The sequence below is a fragment of the Siphateles boraxobius genome, unplaced genomic scaffold (genome assembly GCF_051911475.1).
Source record: "Siphateles boraxobius isolate OS27281-9 unplaced genomic scaffold, OSU_SipBor_1 66, whole genome shotgun sequence".
Classification (NCBI taxonomy): Eukaryota; Metazoa; Chordata; class Actinopteri; order Cypriniformes; family Leuciscidae; genus Siphateles; species Siphateles boraxobius.
This window is the reverse complement of record NW_027509193.1, coordinates 27,557,691-27,577,500: the sequence shown is the minus strand read 5'-3', so window position 1 is coordinate 27,577,500 and position 19,810 is coordinate 27,557,691. Positions and strand designations below refer to the sequence as shown.

The 19,810-nt window shown below is 36.6% G+C and overlaps 1 protein-coding gene and 1 long non-coding RNA gene across 2 annotated transcripts in view; both read left to right on the top strand.

Moving 5' to 3' along the window:
- Positions 1-19,502, top strand: part of LOC143722158 (uncharacterized) — a 29,325-nt gene extending 9,823 nt beyond the window's left edge. Inside the window, exons 3-4 of the long non-coding RNA XR_013196845.1 lie at positions 17,812-17,958; positions 18,135-19,502. This is a non-coding gene — a long non-coding RNA (uncharacterized LOC143722158). The remainder of the gene's footprint in view (positions 1-17,811; positions 17,959-18,134) is intronic.
- On the top strand, positions 1,413-4,826 carry uncx (UNC homeobox). Its single transcript, XM_077213377.1, has 3 exons — positions 1,413-1,801; positions 2,253-2,428; positions 3,667-4,826. Exons 1-3 carry the CDS (start codon positions 1,543-1,545, stop codon positions 4,678-4,680), a joined length of 1,449 nt encoding a protein of 482 aa, XP_077069492.1. The 5' UTR covers positions 1,413-1,542; the 3' UTR covers positions 4,681-4,826.
- Positions 19,503-19,810: the final 308 nt, after the last annotated feature.

Sequence of the window (19,810 nt, the reverse complement as noted above, 5' to 3'; positions counted from 1 at the left end):
ATTATGACAACTCCAGACATTGGCCAAATAAAGTCGAATTAATTCTCGGTAATGAGAGGGGGGGAAAGGACGTCCTCTTAAAGCGGTGGGATTGATCACCATTCTCAAAACCACAGTCTTGCATACATTTGTGTGTGTGTGTATATACATGTGTGTGTATATATATATATATATATATATATATATATATATATATATACACACACATAAATGTATGCAAGACTGTGGTGTATATATATATATATATATATATATATATATATATATATATATATCACACACACACACACACACACACATATACATATATATAAACATATATATACCACAGTCTTGCATACATTTTTGTGTGTGTGTGTGTGTGTGTGTGTGTGTGTGTGTGTGTGCGTATATATATATATATATATATATATATATTAATGCAAGGTTGCTTAATGATAATGTTAGATTAAGGTGCAACCACTTAATGGCACAACTGTCGGGTTGCAATAAAATATTAATTATTACTCATGGGAGAGCTGCTTACAATAATAAACCAATATTGTTTCAGAGGTTTAGAAAATGTTGTAGACTAAGTTACATGCATGATATTAGCTACAAAATGACCACAAATAAACCGCGCGCAATTTGTAAGTAGCCTACATCAGTTGTTTAAATGACATTAATTACACCGGAGTGCTATGGCAGGGGAGATATATCTAATTTTCTGTTAAATGTCGAGTGCCTTCTAATTAGCTATCGTGTAATTAAAAGTTCTTTATTCCTCCGGCATATCAAATGAGTAGGTTTACATCATTTTCAGCCTTTTTTAAGCATTGTGTTCGACTCGTGACGCTTCTGGTTGTAGTTCGGAATTAAATTTGACAGCTCGGTTTGACGAATATCTTGGGATTAACTTGAGACAAATTGCCACAAAAACAAATAGGCTATATTGGGTCGGTAAATTTGTCAGGATTGCACTAGCAATCTTACCTGTTCACATGGCAACATTTCGACTTGACGAATCGGTACGGTTGTGTGTTTGTTTCCCCCTCGTTTTCTTTTCTTTTTTTTGTGTGTTTGTTTGTCAGTGAAAAAGATTCGAAATGAATAGAGGGACATTGTCTCAAACGGTGATGAATCCGACGCTCTGTGTGGCTGCAGTCCGAGGTGAGATTTCAGTGTCTATTTAGCGTTTAACTGTGTATCAAATCTGATCGCTCTCCCTCTAAGGCCCCCTGTGTAGTCGTGATGTAGTTCTTATCAAAGCCCTCCTGTCTTGTTGTGACAGCTCTGATATTGTTTATTGAGGTGGATGTCAGGTTTAATTAGCAATCGATATGGAAAGCGTTTTCAGACTACGTCTCTGACGTCAGCGCCGATTAACGCTTCTCATTGGTCTCAAATTCCCAGAGCCTAAGCTAATTATTGGAAGCTTCGTGTTGATAAAGAACAGCTCATCCTACTCTCCACATCATGTCCCCTCCTCGCTGGCCACTCTCGCTGCATGTTTTTTAAATTCACATCACCAACCACCAGACGTCGTTTCCTTTTGCCTGGGAGATGATGGACAGCAGGATACTGGATCCACCTCATGCCCAGTTTGGAGGCTCGCTCGGTGGGATGGTGGGCTTCCCGTACCATCTAAGCCACCATCATGTGTACGAATTAGCCGGTCATCAACTTCAATCCACGGCCGCGGTTCCTTTCTCAATAGACGGATTACTTAACGGCTCGTGCGCGGCTTCTGTTGTGAATTCTAACCATCTCTTGTCGTCTGGCTGCGGAATGAATGGAGATAACCAACAATACAAACTGACAGGTAAGCAAACAGACACTTGTCCTAAACTGGCATTAGGGACTTTGGTGGAAGAAGGAAAGCGTGTTTTTGTTATGTTGTAAAACAAAGATTTTTTTCTTCGTCCCCATAAAGCTTTGAAGAATAACCCAGGGAACCAAAACAAAGGGTTCTCTCACCATGCTATAGTTTATTGGAATTAAGGCTGACTGACTTTAATAAGGAAGAGAGGCTAATATAAAATATTCTACAAAATTATTGACAATACGTAGGCTACTTCCCTCTCTCCGTATTATTTTATTGCTATTGTTGTTTTGCCGAGAAAAGAAAACTGATGGCTTATATTTTCTCGCTATCCTTTCTCAAACATTAATTCAGAAAAATAAACATTCCAAAGAATTTTAGTGGGCCCACTGTTTTGGTGGAGAGAACTGTGCAAGTTACAAGCGATGCTAATTTATTGTTTCTCACATAGATTCGGGGGATCCAGAGAAGGATAGCCCGGGTTGTAAAAGAAGACGAACTCGTACCAATTTCACTGGCTGGCAGCTGGAAGAATTAGAGAAGGCTTTTAATGAAAGTCACTATCCAGATGTGTTCATGAGGGAAGCACTTGCTCTGAGATTGGATTTGATAGAATCGAGGGTGCAGGTAAATACACTGAATTTATCTTTCATGTCTTGTGTGCCGTTATGAAACAGATCAATTCGAACGACGTGAAAACATTCGGTTTTATGAATAACCATGTTTTATTTTCATTTTAATTTTTTTTAGTTCTACTTTGGTAATCTTTCTCTCCATTAAATGTTTTGTACAAAACACGGAATTTCTTAATTTTGAAAATGCTTCTGTTTTCAAATAAGGAACCTTTATTTAAAGTTTAAATTATTTAAAAAACGACAAGTATTTGTGGACGAAATAGTCTTTTGTTGTTTTATAATGCATTTTGTAGACTATACTGTAGGCCCCACTGTTAGCAGAAATAAATAAATCAAGAGACCGACTTGAACTAAGAATAAATAAAATCATTCAAAAATGTATTTTTATGATTCTCTTTCGGGTAATATGCTATGTTTTGTGATATCGGTTGAAAAGATAGGCTACATCAATGATTGTTCACAATTCTCATAAAATATTACTAAATTTAATGTGATGGATGTTTGTGATCAGAAGACATTGCTCTTTTCAGATTTCGCTACGCAAAATAGCCTGTTAGGAATACGTTTGTTATCTTTATTTTGGTCTGAAATAATTATATCAAACATTTGGCCTTTTTATCAAAACTCCTTGCCTAAAAATGTGGAGCGTAATGTAATTCATCTAGCCTATATGTTTTAGGATGCGGCCTACTTTTAGAACATCATTCACGATGGTATTTTCACCATAACATTGTTATAAAATTGTGTTGTTTGGATAATTGCCTTTTATTATCATTTTATAGACATTGGCCTATTTTCAAATTATTATAACAATATCACACTTACAGTGTGATACATATTCAATCCTAAATATAGCCAACAACATTCTATACTGGCAACGCACAATTTAGCTAAATGTTTTCTATTTTTAGTAGCCTATTTCATAAACAACAAAAAAGAAAATACATTTTCTATAACACAATATGTAACTAGCATTGCATATTATAATGTTATATAGCCTACTGATATGTATGTATGTATGTATAAGGTATAAGTGTATAGGGCCTATATATAGCCTATGTTTGGAATATGTAAATTAATATATATATATATATATGTAAATATAATCTATACTGTGTTTAAAAGAATATTTATATATATATATATATATATATATATATATATAGGTCTATTTCATAATTGACATTATTTTAATGGCATGAAAATTAATGTCTTTTTTTTCATGTTTAGGTATGGTTTCAAAACCGAAGGGCGAAATGGAGAAAAAAGGAGAACACGAAGAAAGGGCCGGGCCGACCAGCACACAACTCTCATCCGACGACCTGCAGTGGCGAGCCAATGGACCCAGAGGAAATTGCTCGCAGAGAACTAGAGAGGATGGAGAAAAAGAAAAGGAAACAAGAAAGAAGGCTTTTAAAGTCCCAGAACAAACTCATTTCCGGGGACTTATTTCACACCCCAGGATCTGACAGTGACAGTGGCTTGTCACAAGTAACGGACAGTGAACAAAGCATTTGCGACATGGGCCGAAACCAAACTCAACCAAGCTGCGACCAAACTCCACAGAAACTCCAAAACCAAAGAAACGCAGACCAAGACGCGAGTGGATCCGAGCTGGACTCATCCGACAGCGGTCAGCAGTCAAACATGTGCTCCAACAGTAGGTCTTCCACTCTTCAAAAACTCAATCCCTTTAGCGTGGAAAGCCTTCTGTCGGACTCCAGGCCGAGGCGCAAGCCGCCAATGGAGTTCCCATTACCGACACCACGGCCTTTGATAGGGAAAGGACATTTTTTACTGTACCCTATTACACAACCTCTCGGTTTCATTGTTCCACAGACTGCTCTGAAGAGCACAGCTCCAGGCCCCGATGCCGACAATGGCCAGAAAGGGCCAGCTACTGACAGTTCATTTGCTGGAAACCTAGTAGGCCTACACAGGAACGCCAAGGACAACAGTGTAAACAACAGCGGCGCGCGAGCAATCAAAGGCCAGGTCAGTCAGTCGGGCAACATGTCGTGTTCACCACAGAGCAGTTCACCACAGACTACCATTAACGGTCATTTGACGGGCAGCTGTAACGAAAGATGCCCACAAGATATAGAGTTAGACCTCGTCGATCCAAAGTCTCCCCTGTCGGAAAAAAAGGAGCAGTCGTTACCTGACTATCCACCACAAAATTCAGAATCAGCGACAACCAACAAGGACACCGACAAAGACTCAGTTGACGTCGATATGGAATAAATGAAATCATAATAGAAACTGAGGAGTGTGTCGATATAGCACGACACTTCTCCACAGATTAAACGAAGAGGAAAAAAAGTCGACATATCGAAACGTATCGTTTTCATTGACATATTTATATTCTGATTAGGGGAAATATCTGTGTGAATAATTTGTGTATGTGGTGGGCTATCAAATGTTTATTAAACAAATAGCAGCAGTTCCCTGTATAAGAAACTGTAAAAAAAAAAAAAAATCACCAAGACAAAACCTCAAACGTTGTACAAAGTATTAAGATATTTATATATGTAAGTTTTTCATAAATAAATCGATTGTATACAACAAACTTAAGCGTGTATGACCCTAAATAGAGCTTATATTGTTTGCTGGAGCTCCTTCTCCCAAACCCTGTGTTGTATTTTGTGTATTGCTTTAACAAATTTATTCATCTATAAGCTACACTGAAATGAGGTTACGAGCCGGAGGCGAAAAGACCCGTTCGACTCCTGCAGAGTTTTGATATGAAAGTAATTATTTTCCCGGTGGCTACTGCAGGGATTCAGTTTATTTTAGCCCAAAGGGTTATAATACATTACCGATTTCTAGTGATATGAAATCACATAAACTTCCAAGAATAATAGAATTAGCATGAAAGGCTGGGGTGTCAAATTGAAATACGAAAATAATAGCCCCGGCAGCTGGGAGTGTGTTTGTGCATATTGGATAGGAGATGGGAATTCGTGGGGCGGAATTTTCATGAGCTTTTCACTTTGTCAGGGCCCTTGTAGCTGGCTATATTAAGATAGATGTTCGATGATATCCCTCATTGTTCTGTCGCTTATATTGATGTTCCTGTGTTATCAGCCTATTGATCATGCGTCGGCTGTAATAGGACGGGCGAAGCAAACGTGCCTATTTACAATAGCAGAACACATTTGTTCTAATAGGGTTGGCGGTCCCATGGGACCCTGTGGGGGCTCCCAGACATCTGCGCCTTGACAATATTAGCACTGTTGACCAGATCTAAAGGCGAGGTAAGAAAAGAAGGCTATAAAAGCATACGATCATTTTCATGATAAATAACGGCACGGTAGCTAACTATCAATAATGAATTAGCATTTTCATTTTCCAAGGTGTTTAATTTTGCTCATACGGGCGCGTTTATTGTCGTCTTCTTAAACATCCTCTGGTCGCCTCACTTCCACCGGTCTGGATTTGCAAATAAATTGAAAATAATCAGTGAGGCTGGCGCAAATGAATTTCTGAGCGAGTGTCTCTTTCATAATATTTACATAATTGTCACCAGAGACAGATTTAAGACTTGGCATATGTCGTCCAGGGCACATATAGACTACACAACGGTGGGCAAGATAAGATAAGAGCAGAAAAGATGCCAGGACAATCAACAAGAACATATTTTGAAATGATGATGATGATGATGGCCTATACAAAAAGAATAATTAGCATATTTATTCATAATACAAGTTCAATATTGGGTCTTTGAAGACATCACCCCCCATCTCAATGTCAACCGAATAAAATAGCTATATCTATTTCAGTCAGTGAACTGCCTTTTGTATACTATATAAAAAAGAAAGTGTTTGTAAAATGTTAGTTGTCTGGATGTCCTTCAATTTGCTGCAGTTTTTTTTTCCTATTGGGGCGCGTTCATGTTTAATTCATTTGCAATCTGAATAGGAGTATCGCTGGCTGCACACTGGTGGCCTTAAGGTGAAATTAGCGATTTGCTTAAGTAGTTAAGCTTTTGCCTGAAAGCATCGCGCTGTATGATTCAGGACAAACTATCAATCGATATGGCCCAGGCAGCCTCCAGGAGATGTGTCCTCCATGAATCATACTTTATGAATTCAATTTCTACCCGGAGAAATTTTCAATTTGAACGCTGGATCATTATGGGAGAGTGTAAATTGTTTTTGCTCTATTATGCATCGGACGCCATCATTTTTCTTTCTAATTACGGAGGTGTCAGGTCGGGCTGTCATGCAGGCGCTGATTTTCAATTTAACTGATCATCATGCATTCATTTTCCCATTTGATAAATCTGCTATCTCGACGCCGCGCCATGCCTGGAATGTTAAGAGAGGGAGAGAGAGAGGGAGAGAGAGAGAACAGCAAAGTAATGGGGGTGTGTGTGTGCAGCAATAAGTGCAGATCAGGCAGCTAATTTAGCACCTCCTGATATTCCATCTCCATTTCTCATTTTCAACTCTCTGAGGAGAGAAAAGCAGCCCAAAGGCAGAAAGCTGGTATTCAACAACATCAGGGGTAAAACGACTCGGAAAACGCTTGTTTTCCTCAACACATTTTCCAAATTAGGATATCAAGCTTAATTAATGCTAATTGAGTTCCTCAATACGTGTTATTTTTATTTAATAGAATCAAATTCGCGCAATTAATTATGAAGGTGATTTCAAGAGCCTCATTTGCAACACCCAGTCTTAACCCCTCCCTGAGTGCTTTGTAGATTTTTTTTTGGTCGTATTATATTTAGCTAAACTCATAGAGCGCCTCATATAGCCTACCTCGAGGACAGGTGCATACCAACCGAATAGTGACTATATTTGTGCTTCTCTATTAGGGCGCACTGTTTTAACATGGCTGGGGAAATATAGCTTTCCTTATAAATCTTCAAGGAATTAAACATCTTGAAACTCACTTGAAGTCTTTTTGCATTTTTCATAACAATTTATATAGGCTATCCTACATTTTGATTGTGATTAAACCCGAAAATTTGGTTTAGTTAACTTAGTTAATTAATTGACAACATTCTTTGACAATGTCAACATTGTCAATGTATAACAATATTATACCCACAGTTACCTGGTTCGTGTATCAAGACGAAAAAAATATATTTTATTCTGAATTGCACTTTTGGACTATAAAACTTTTTTTTTTTTTTTCTCGGGGAATGACACCTCGAACAGAGGGTGAATTAGAGGAACTCCATCGTAAAGTGTTGTAAAATCGATTGAGGACCAGATCCTTTTGTCAAAAGGCAATATTTTTGATTGCAAAAGACATAAAAAAAATATAGGCTATAGGCAGCCGTACACATTTGGGAATGATAGTTAATAGGCCTAAACAGCATTTAGAAAGCTCGTCTTTATTTATTAATTAAATTCACGACAATTAACACTAAAACATAAAGTGATAACATATCCAATAATTTACGCATTACTTGAGTTAATCAATTTCGGGATCGTGAATAAACAATGCACATGTCAGTTATACCCCCCATCCCGCGTTTGCATGGCAAAGATAAGAGCGTTGAAGTCCGCCGGTGAATTAATGGGCATACGCTGTAAAGTAATCCTAAAATGCATGGCAGAGTAGCTGCAGGATAGGAGCCAAATGTCAAGTACCGTTTTAAGTGATTGTGAGAAAGATCTGAGTGGCACTGCTTTTCTTTGGCTTCCAATGGTAGACTCCTCTGTCTATGCAATCACTTCAACACTCCTTCTTATTGAAATAAGATTGAACTTTGATTCAATCGCCCCCTTATAATATGAGAGATTATCGATTTTTGTCCAGAGCTTGAAACACAAATGCTAGTGAGTTTTCACACAGACATCTTCTAATTTACAAAGAATTGGGAGGTTTCAGTGAGTTAATGAAATAATTCCCTTTGAGGGCAATGAAAAGAGTGAAAACAGCATTCTCATAATGCATTTTGTATTTAGAATGGGTAATTCTAGTAATAAGTCTAGCAATGCAATTAACAAATTATTAAAATTGTAATACATATATAAGCATGTTCTATAGCATGTTTTTATATTTTAATAATTCTATCGTTTTTATCATCACATGCTTATCATCACAGGCTTAATCTGAAAATTCACTCCTCAGTAAAAAGGTCTACCATGAGGAAAACTAACAAAGCAAAGATGTTTCATTAAAAACAGTCTCACTAAATCATGGACCATCGCATTTGAAAGATTTTTTTTTCATACATATTCTTGACCCCTTGTAAATCAGTATGATAAACATGACCCAAATGTTAACACTAACTCCCCTGGTCATTGTGGTTATTAAAAATCTAACAGCCTGTGACTGCTGCTTTGCACTTCTTTTCTAATTATCACCTTGTGAGATGTGTTTCATTACCTACATTTCATCTGATAAACCACTGAATTCTGGCCAAAAGAGAATTTGTTGGTCCATGACAACAATCTCAACAAGAGATTCATGAATATGTGGAGCTATAGCAGCACATCTCTCTGGCTCTCAATGACCTCAGGCTCCAACAAATTATCCATTATATTAAAATGTTAGAATTGAAAATATAGCTATAGGTTACTAAAACTATAGGCTATTTGTTTGATCAAATCTGAAATTGTAGTAAAAATATCTTACTACTCGTGAATGACGCAAAATCATAATGAAAACAAAATTCTTTGATTCAAATAATTTACATTGTGATGCAGATTTTTGGTTTCAACACTTTCTTAACCTTTTTAACTTATTCAACCGCCCTAAATGTTTTTATTAAACCAGAACCGCTACTGGCAAAATATTTTTTCCTCATTTTAAAATGCAGACTCATAATGTCACAACAAAGAAAGGCAATTAGTACTTCATTAAGTAAAAAATGTGAACAAAACAAATGAAGCTTTATTCCTTTTGTCAACATATTCTTTATGATGTAAATGTTTTATGCTAAAATTAAGTATATAAACATGCATTATGAGTTGTGTCATATTCACTGAGCTTAGCTATAACATATATATAGCCTATATAACAACTGGGGCAGTGAGGCATCTACAAAATGCAGGCCTTGACAATAGTAAGATACACATCAAGTCATAATGTGCTTCACTGTGAACTGACACTGGCAGTTCATTCTCATTCGAAAGCTAATTCATTATCAATTAGAAGTGAAAATGGAGATGGGTGGGAAGGATCCTCGAGAGCCTGGCACCTGTATGTTCCTCACCTGCGCTGATGTGCCACAGTGATGGCTAAAGCTCTCGCTGGTGATTTAGAAGGCTCTGTGTAAACAAGCGTTTCACTCCCCTGTCTTCCCAGGGACTCCAGACCCTAGAGGTTAATGAAGCGTGAAGTGTGAAAACTTCCTGAGATGGGATGAGTTAAATAGTGTTTCCAGATGTTAAGGCAACACTGTCCAAATCTATTTGTAAGTGTCGACCCTTTACGGGTCACAAATAACTCTAGTTATGTGAGAGATAAATAAGCTCCCCTTTGACCATTTACCAAACCAGTTGTTTCTTTAAAAAAATATAGCTACAGGGTAAGGAAGCAATATTAAAAATGGATTTTGTGAAGCTAATGTAACCCATCACAGCTCACTAGAAGGTGAAAATGCGTTGATGTTCTCAGTAAAGAACTTGTTAACATCAAAATGACTTCACATAACGGTGAAGTGACAGTTTGAAGGGCCGTTGTAAAAATCTGCTGGTGCTGGATTTCAGAATGAAGACTTCTGTTCCTGGACGCTTTAGCACATGCAGACAGTTTGAATTCAACATTAAATATGCTTTTCATTATAGTAGAGCAGGCTATTATTTTCTCCCTAGATCACTTGCAGCTTTTCTCTGTTCCTCTCTTCCAAACAACCACCACCATGGTAAGGTCAAACTTTGTTATGAGGATTTAGAAGGTAACTTTTGTCATTGATTTGGGTCAAGTCCAACATAGCGGGACATGAAAGGAATTGCCTAAGGGTGTAGTTAACCCTGGGATAATTGGTAATTATTTTATACCTTAAACCGCATTAACCTTCCCCATTTCATATGGAGAGGACACAGTTAGTCCGATTCATAAAAGACCCGTTCAACCTGACGTGGAATACACAGCATCATAGAGACATCTCACAGGGAGAGGGGGGAAAAAATGATTCATTTCAGGTGAACTTTGAAAGACATTGAGTCAAAGCTATTTCTCAATCCATTATTAAACTACTCTAGAGAGGCTCTAAGAGGAGCTGTTTCTTCATAATGCAAACAAAAAGGTAGGCTATAACAAAAAATCATAATGTCGTGTGCCCAGTTTACACATGAAGTGCTGTTATAAGGTTTCCAAAATGAAATGAAAAGTGAGGAGTGTATTTTCTGCGCCACTTGCGGCACCAAAGGGAATTGCCAATATAATGTTTATTTCCAAATTTACAGTAGCCCATAAAATAAGACATGATCTGGAGCAAAGATGACTTTCAGACTTTTGCAGTTTATGCATTTAGCAACTGACCGAAAATAATAGGGGATAGTGTATTCTCATAATAGTCAAAAAAACATACAAACAAACAAACAATATTTCGTTGCATTTTGGGTGTTGAAATTAACTCGTTTTTACTCCGTTTTTTTCTTCTTCAGTTTAACGCGTTAAAAATACAATTAACACAGCATCCATTTTCCAGTCATATTTTGGCTAACGTTACCTTATATGACCTCGTTCTTATTCATGCAAAGGCTTTTAAACCATTCAAGCGCAATAACCTGCTGCTGTCTGTCATTAAGGATAATCAAAGAACCAAAATAAAAGAGAAAATCACTCACATCTCTTGACTGAATAGCTTTTGTAGCTTTAATAATGATTCATCTATATTTATATATAATTTATGGTGTGAAGACTGTGAATTGTTTGACAGCTTTATTCAATTTCGTGGACCTGAAAATCTTAAAGGGTTAGTTCACCCAAAAATGAAAATTCTGTCAGTATTTACTCACCCTCATGTTGTTCCAACCCCGTAAGACCTTCGTTCATCTTCAGAACACAAAAATTAAGATATTTGACCGATGTCTTTTTGATGAAATCTGAGAGCTGGATCACTCCTCCATAGGCTTCTTCAGGGATTGAAACTTGCCAGCCCCGAAAAGTTATTAAAGACATTGTTAAAATAGTCAAAGTGACTACAGTGGCTCAATCTTAAGTTTATCAAGCGACGAGAACACTTTTTGTTCGCAAAAACAAACAAAAATAACGATTTTATTTCAACTATTCATTTCCTTCTCTGTGGGCCTCTAGTCACTTACCTTAGTATGATTGCGTAGAGCTACGTCACACGTAGGCTCACTATTGGCCGACGCTGGTCATGTGTGTGATGCGTGTGACGTACAACAACAGAAGCGTACGCTATTACACTAGTGAAGTCACTCAAGGCCCAGAGAGAAGGAAATGAATAGTTGAAATAAAGTCGTTATTTTCGGGTTTTTTGCGAACAAAAAGTGTTCTCGTCCCTTGATAAACTTAAGATTGAGCCACTGTAGTCACTTTGACTATTTTAACAATGTCTTTAATAACTTTTCGGGGCTGGCAAGTTTCAATCCCTGAAGAAGCCTATGGAGGAGAGATCCAGGTCTCAGATTTCATCAAAAATATCTTAAATCGTGTTCCGAAGATGAACGAAGGTCTTACGGGGTTGGAACAACATGAGGGTGAGTAAATACTGACAAAATTTTCATTTTTGGGTGAACTAACCCTTTAAAGCACTATTTACAAGGCTACATGGGTAAAAAAAACCCAATGAAAACAATTACTTTTTGTGCATTTCGACAAGGCAAGTATAAAAATCTTTACCGGTCTGACTGGGCCAACAGAAAAGTAGCCCTGATATATTTAAGGGCACAGGTAAATGTCATATTTATTAGAATAGGTTTATGTGAAGATAGTTTTAAGATTGTTCACTTAAATTAAATGTTGATTATATTTTTATAAAGCCTATAAATGTTGAAATGTACTTTCAATTATATGGTAATAATAAATGGCTAAAATTAATAACTAAAATTGATCGATTGACAGTCAAATCTTAATTCAAAACGCAACTGGCTCCATCTTGTGTCTCAGGCCTGGTTTATACTACACAACTTTTCCCCTGATTTGTTGCCTCCATTTGCAGTCTGGGGAAGTCGCTGCTAGTTACTAAATGTCAAATCCAGTCTGCAGATTTTGAGCAGTTGGAGTTTGTGTTGTATGATTGGCCTATTATGTTTTTTCCCCATCTTCAGACTGCGATTCCATCCAATCAGAGGTTGTCAAACATGTTTGATATTTTGAGATGTTTTTAGAACACGTGTCTCCTCTCCTAGCAATGAGGTGTGTGTTTTTCTTCGTTCCCGCCATGTTGTAATTACCATAATTATGAGGTTTATAAAAAATAAAAATAAACATTTCCTGAAAAGTAGCATTTTTGGAGATACTTAGGTCTCTGTTTGACAGCAACGTTATGGATAATATGTAAACATATAAAATCATTTAAACTCAAAACAATATTTGCTAAGCAATGCCTGTAATGTACAATCAGCTGATCATTGAAGCTAAATAAACTCCTTCAGGGTGATACAAGTTTTTTTTTTTGGATAATGAATCACTGACTATGGCTTGAGGAAAAATGGCTGAACACAAAAATGAAACTTTTTGTTTCAGCTGTTGCAGCAATGAAAAATGGTTACAAGTGGGTTTCATTTATTCTTTTTTTTATTTACAATTGATAAACCATTACCCAAATCATAATAGTACTTTAGATTTTTTAAATTTATCTCTTAATATCCCTCAGTTGCAATTATATCAATAGGTTTTTAAATGTTCTTTACAAGTCAACACCTCCCAGCTACATCATTAAACCAAAATTGCAAAAGCTTTTAACACAGCTTGGCCAGTAACTCAGACTTTATATGCGCATTACCGAAGGTTTAATCCTTTGGACTCCCTGGTTGTACAGACATTCACTATCCCATTAGAGCTCAGAAAGGCTCAAGGACAGGCTCCAAAAACTTGATCCCACTCAGGGTCCACATTTTTATTTAACATTGAGGAGAAATTGGTTCTAACTGGGTCTAAACTGTCACTTTCAAACATGTCTAGTGCTATGGCCCTGATGCTGGAACAATCAATCACATTAGAGCAGTGGAAGTGGGGAGATGTGACAGTGCAGAAACACTTCAATACAGATACGCCGTCTGTCCGAGAGATCACCTCACCATAAAACAAAACAGTCAAAGAAAAACACACTCAAACGTTTTTGTTCCAACCCTATAAGTGAGTGTGATTAGTTATAAAGGATCGTATTGCTCAATGGCTGGAAGAAAATTAGAGACGATAGTGGAACTGAATCAATACTGTTTACCTCTCTAAAGTGTGACCATATCTATCAGTAGCTCCGGGTTGGCTTTGGATTGCTTTTTATCCAACACTGTATTGGCGACCAGGGGAGAACCTGAGGAAGGGAAGTTTTAGGACATAACTCTAATTTTGGTGCTATTGATAAGCTGCTCAGCCATTCAAAATAAATGATTAAGGCAGGCAAGAATTAATTAAAGCACCACCAATACCATTTAAGACGGACACACAGGCTAGCAACAGGACATTCATTTTCTGCCAACAAATCATGATTCCCTCTAGCAGTCTTCTTGCTACTAAATACAAATTCAATTAGACGTAATATATGTAAAGTAAATGTCAGGAAGAAGTTTAATTCTCATTTGGGATAACCCAGAAAAATGTACATGTATGCATTACTGTAACTTATGAGAATGGCAATGCAACATTGGACAATGGTGTGAAGACAGATTAATTGGAGATATACTGACTCAGTAATTAACTTCACCAAACAATTGTGCTTCCGAAGTTGCTGATCAAATCCTACTAGTTCATTTATTTGGAATAAAATACATGAGCATGAGTGAGGAGTGTGCACGGATAAACACATGGAAGGAATTTCCAAATATTTAGGCTATTAGGAAGGATTTTTTTTCTCTCTCATTCTGTCATTCACCAGACTAATTCCCTGCGTTTGCCAAATTGGAGCTGCTCTTGTGTATGACATGTGTTAATGTCTGTTGCCAGTTATCAAGAACAAAGAGAATTTTCTTAGAATTAAGTATTCAACTTTATTTATAAATGACACAATATGAGGACCATGCAGAAATCATGTATAGGGGAGCATTAAAAACAGTTCATTATTTGTGGTTGGGCTGTTATTAACTTGAATTAGCTATTAAACTAAGAATAGCATACAGGTCCAGGACAGCATTGTCCATCCATTGTCCAAGTACTTAAATTCACATTAGACTGTCTTATACAGAAGAAAAAAAAAAAACTTAAAAAACTACTTATTCCTTTTGCACAATACTAGATTAACATTTAATTTATCCCATTACAATGCAATTGCTTTGAGATAATGATCCAGATGTCCTGCTGGGCTCATTTGAAGACTTGAATGCAAAGGGTAAATTACTTGCATCCCCAGTTCAAAATAAAATAAAAGACAGGAAAGAGGGTAGTGACATAACACTACATAGATTAGCCTGCAATCCCATCCTAAAAGTGGATGGGAGACATTAGAAAACAACACAATTAAATTATGACACCTGACACTTAGACCCTACCTCTGTGTAAAATCCTAATAGACTGGCTGTGGAGAGTGAGATGCTGTCAGACGATTAATGTGTGATCACACGCATTAGCACCGCTCATATTCAAAAATTCTCCCATGGAGCTTTTTTGTGTGCTTCAAATGAGGACATTAACACAGACTATCTCAAATATCTTTCACAAGTTTTAAATAACTATGCCACTGATGGCAAGTGCCACAAATGGTGTGAGTGATGATACACAGATGTTTACTACACCTAATGTCTGGAAATGATCTAGTAAGTATGCCCTAATACCATGTACGTTTTAGATTGTTTCTGTTGTACAAAGAAAACTCTGAATTGGTGGCATGCTATGGTTTAACAATGCAATCTATTTTATGGCTAAAATGTCAACGTGAACTGCTGTTTGCAACTATTTTAATTCTGTAAATGTGATGTACACTCTTAAAAATAAAGGTTCTTTATTGGCATCCATGATTCCACGAAGAACCTTTACCATCTATGGAACCTTCCCATTCCACAAAAGGTAATTTGTAGTGATTCATTTTTTTTTTTAAATGTTCTTACCTAAGAAAAAAAAGGTTATTTTAAGAACTATTCACTGAAAGGTTCTTTGGGGAACCAAACATGGATCTTATATGGCATTCCCTTTTGGAACCGTTAAAGTAAAAAAACACTCTTAAAATTAAATCTCTGGCCGAATGAAAGTTTACTAAAACTGTACCGGCCTAAGTGATGTCAGCAGAAAAAGAAAGTTGTTTAACCCTCTGGTGCTGGTCAGTTAATGTTTTTTAGATTTTTTTGTATTTTTTTACTTCATCGGAATGGTATGAAACTTGGTAAAGGTGCTGGTTTGGCACCAAAAAAAAAAAAAAAATTCATGGACATGATTTGAAAAGATTAAATGGTCCTGAAAAAAAGTCGGGAAACGCCAAAACAAATTCTTCCTGAAAGCGAATTTTTTTAGATATCAATATCAAATTTGGAACACAGCTTGTAAAGACATGTCTTTTATTTTCTCATAGTTTAAAATTTAAAATGGTATTTTTGCGCATAAGAATAAATTTAGCATTTTTATAACTTTTTGCAAGTTCACTTTTTCTTTCACTTCAGCAATAATCTGCTAATTATCTTTTTTTAAAAGAGACCAAACTTAAGTCTGTGTGGCAGGCATTCAAGATTTATGACAGTTTAAGTTGGAAATTTAATTTTCAGGTCCATGCTCAAAAAGTGAATAAATGGATTATACTGCATAAATATAATTTAGTACCATAAAATCCCCTAAAAATGCAAAATATTAACAAAAAGCATTAATGAACTACAATATAGTACAATCATTTGATTGGAATAATAAAACAAATGGTCATTTTTGATCAACAGGCAAACGGTACCAGAGCGTTAAGAGGAATAGCAAGTTATTATATTATCACAGTATTATAAAAGTATTATGAAAACAAAAATATTGTCTTTGGAATAAAATGCACTGATGAATCATTCACAATAACAACAGCAATAACATGCATTCAAAAAAGTAAATAGTGTCATTTTGATTTCATTTTGACTTTAATATATATAATAATATTAATAAAAATAAAAGCTACATTTGGCAAAAATAAAATTGCATTTATAAAATATTCAAATCCATTACCTCTGGGGAAAGTGTGTTTTTGACAGTCAACTGAACTCACCCACTCATAACACATAACACAATCAACACCTACACATACCCACAGCTCACAGACTGACCGTGGGCATTGGATATCAGCAAATGATTACACAAATCCTCTGTTTGCGTGATCACAAAGCTCAGAGACACATTTACATTATTTTCTGTCAACATATCTGGGGCATTTGATGTAATAGCAGTGCTGCCAGGTCCATAAGGCATTTCCCTATTCGAAAAGAGAACACAGATGATCTGATCCCTAGAAGTACATTTGTTGCACATTTCCTTGATTGAGTAGCCACGTTTCTTTTCTTAAAGGCACTGTCTTCTGGTGAGGAACACATACGCTTTATGTTGTGGACATCGCCATGAGCAAAGGCAATACAGAAGAATAGAAACAAAAGCAGCCATTTTCAGGTCCGAAATCTACAGCTAGACAAATGTAAAAATCCAGCTTTCGAATGCTATAAATACAAGTGAACATTACTGCTAATGGAAGATAAGCCCGGGATGATGATACAATCACCACAAAAGATAAAACAGGACTGGTGTGGAGGGGTTGGGGGGAGATTGAGTTCGGGACACTGAGCAGTAGATGGAAAAGTCTGCTCTTTTAATTACTTGTACGTCTCTTCTCATAGCCTCAAAATTAGCCATGCTGAAATGATCTGTATTTGTGGAAAAGTGAAAGGAATCAATTTGCATGCTAAATATAACCCTGCAAATTTAATAAAAGGCCAATGTTAATATTTCCAGCGGTTAAGATAATGGTGGGCACCACTGCTAAATTTAGTCCTAATGAATCCTTTTAAGAGAAATGACATTTTAAGCTAAAAGATTACAATGCACCATACTTCTTCCACTTCACTTCAGCCTGCAAAATAGTGTGAAAAGTACAATTATGCATTACCGCCGCATCTTATGTTTTGAATTACGCAGTCTTCATTTATCTTAGTGAAGCAGTTGTTGTCTTGCCGTGGTGGTTTGAGGAAACAAAGAAAAACTCGGCACAATTCATAGTTCCAATTATAGTCAAGTTCGAACAAAAAGTTTCAAGACACGAGCACAGCTATTGTTCCTAGCTACCGTAGTTGATTTTTCAACATAAACAGCATCCTTTTTATTTGTATTATTCAGGCATCTTTTCAATCCACTGAGTCACCTGTGGACCCACAGGCACTGCTAAAACCCCCGATCAGGTTTTAGGCAGGCTATAAGGAGAATCATGGCAAAACCTCCATCCTCCTGCTCCACTGGGCCACGGCAGACGGATGATTCCTCAAGGTGAGAGTTTTTTTTCTTTTTCTCTCCGTTCAGTTGAGCTGCATTGATTCGGTGGCAGCAGGCGGATGTCACACATGCGCTGAACAGTGCTCAATGACTTTGCTATCCCATTCCCATTTAAATTGCCTCTACTTTCCCTCTCTGACACCTGTTTAAATCAATGTCTTCCTCTGCAGGTCATGGGCTGAATGTACTGAGGCGCTCACCGACCGCCTCTCAAATCCACTAAAATCAACACAATAATTGAAATATTTTCAAGCTGATTACACTGAGGCCCTAGGCTCGGCTGGTTGCTATGAGTGTGCTCCTCGGTTGCTAGGGGGAGTAAATCATCTTGCATTATTTGATTTTTGTTACTGATATGAAAGCGCTAGTCCCACGATTAAATGTCTCACAGTCAAACACCTAGGGGACCGAGAGGAGAGACAAAATAAAACAGTCGACGTGAACCTGTCAAATAGCATTTCAAAACTTTTCCTGTCCTGAGGGCTCGGCGCAAATCTGCCTGCTTATTTGTGTTTGTTCCAGCTGAAATGACAAAGCGAAGAGCACAGGCTGATTGAAGGAGAGCAGAGCAAGCATGGTTGAAATGTCAGGGAATCACACATCAATCTGAGCCCTGGTCACATCATCAGCCTCTCTTAGCGCTTTGTCCTGCTCCTAAACTAACTCTGATTGAGTAATTCAGCAGTGTGATCCAGGTGGTAAGTGAAGTGGGATGAGAACAATTTAGGCAGTGCTTGAACTGCTTTTTTTTTATCCTCACACTTAAAGAAAAAACATGTGGCTCACTGTAGGGCCCCAAACATAGCCTGATATTTGGTCGACAATATATATATATATAAAACATCTGAATTGTCAACCTAATTGTCAATATATATTTATATATAACTTTATATCAAATTTTACACAGAAATGAAGGGGTTTTCAAATGTTGAGTACTTTTTTATTGCTAATTTGGATTAGGAATCAAAAATTAAAATGTGGATAACGGAGACGGATATGCAGACGGATTTCATTTTTTAAATTATGTATACTCTTCAAATTTATTGTTATATGAGATATAGGCTAATAAAAAATACACTCACAATTGGCAAAATTCAGTCATGTCATCAGAAAAGCTGCTTTATTTAACATGTTGGCAGTCAGATGTTGAAATCACATGACGAGTCAAACTACTTTTTTCATCTGTATTATCCAATACTTTCGCTCACAGAATAAATTGTCTTATTAAAGCATTTCTTCAACTTAGGTAACCAAAACTATTGCTTCCATGCCCGTAGCCTGCCATATTGGCCTGTGCCACACAAACAAAAAACACTAAGTGCCCCTCTAACACTCTTAAAACAAATAAGGTTATGTTTTAGGTACAACTATTGTATAATCTAAACCGAACCCTATTAATTTGCATTATTTTACAAATTAAGCTGCACACCCTGCTGAGACGAGCTATAGATTAGATTCCCTGTTTCATTGTTTCCAGCTGTATTGGATATTTTAGCCTGTGTAGTAATAAAAGATGCAAAATACACATATTTTAACAATCCACTGACAATTAAGATTCATTTGTTTAAATCACAAAACAAAATCAAAAGTGATCTGACCTCTTCAGAATAATGTTTAGTGCTGTCAAAACTATTAATCACATCTCAAATAAATGTTTATTATATAATATGTGTGTGTATAAATATATAAATAAATATACAGTATATATATATATATATACACACACACATATATTAAATAAACAAACTTGTATGTTAGATGTGCTGATTAATCGATTTGACAGCACTAGTTGTAATATTTCTTTAAATAAGAAAAACTAAATCTGATATAGATCTACGCTTTTGAC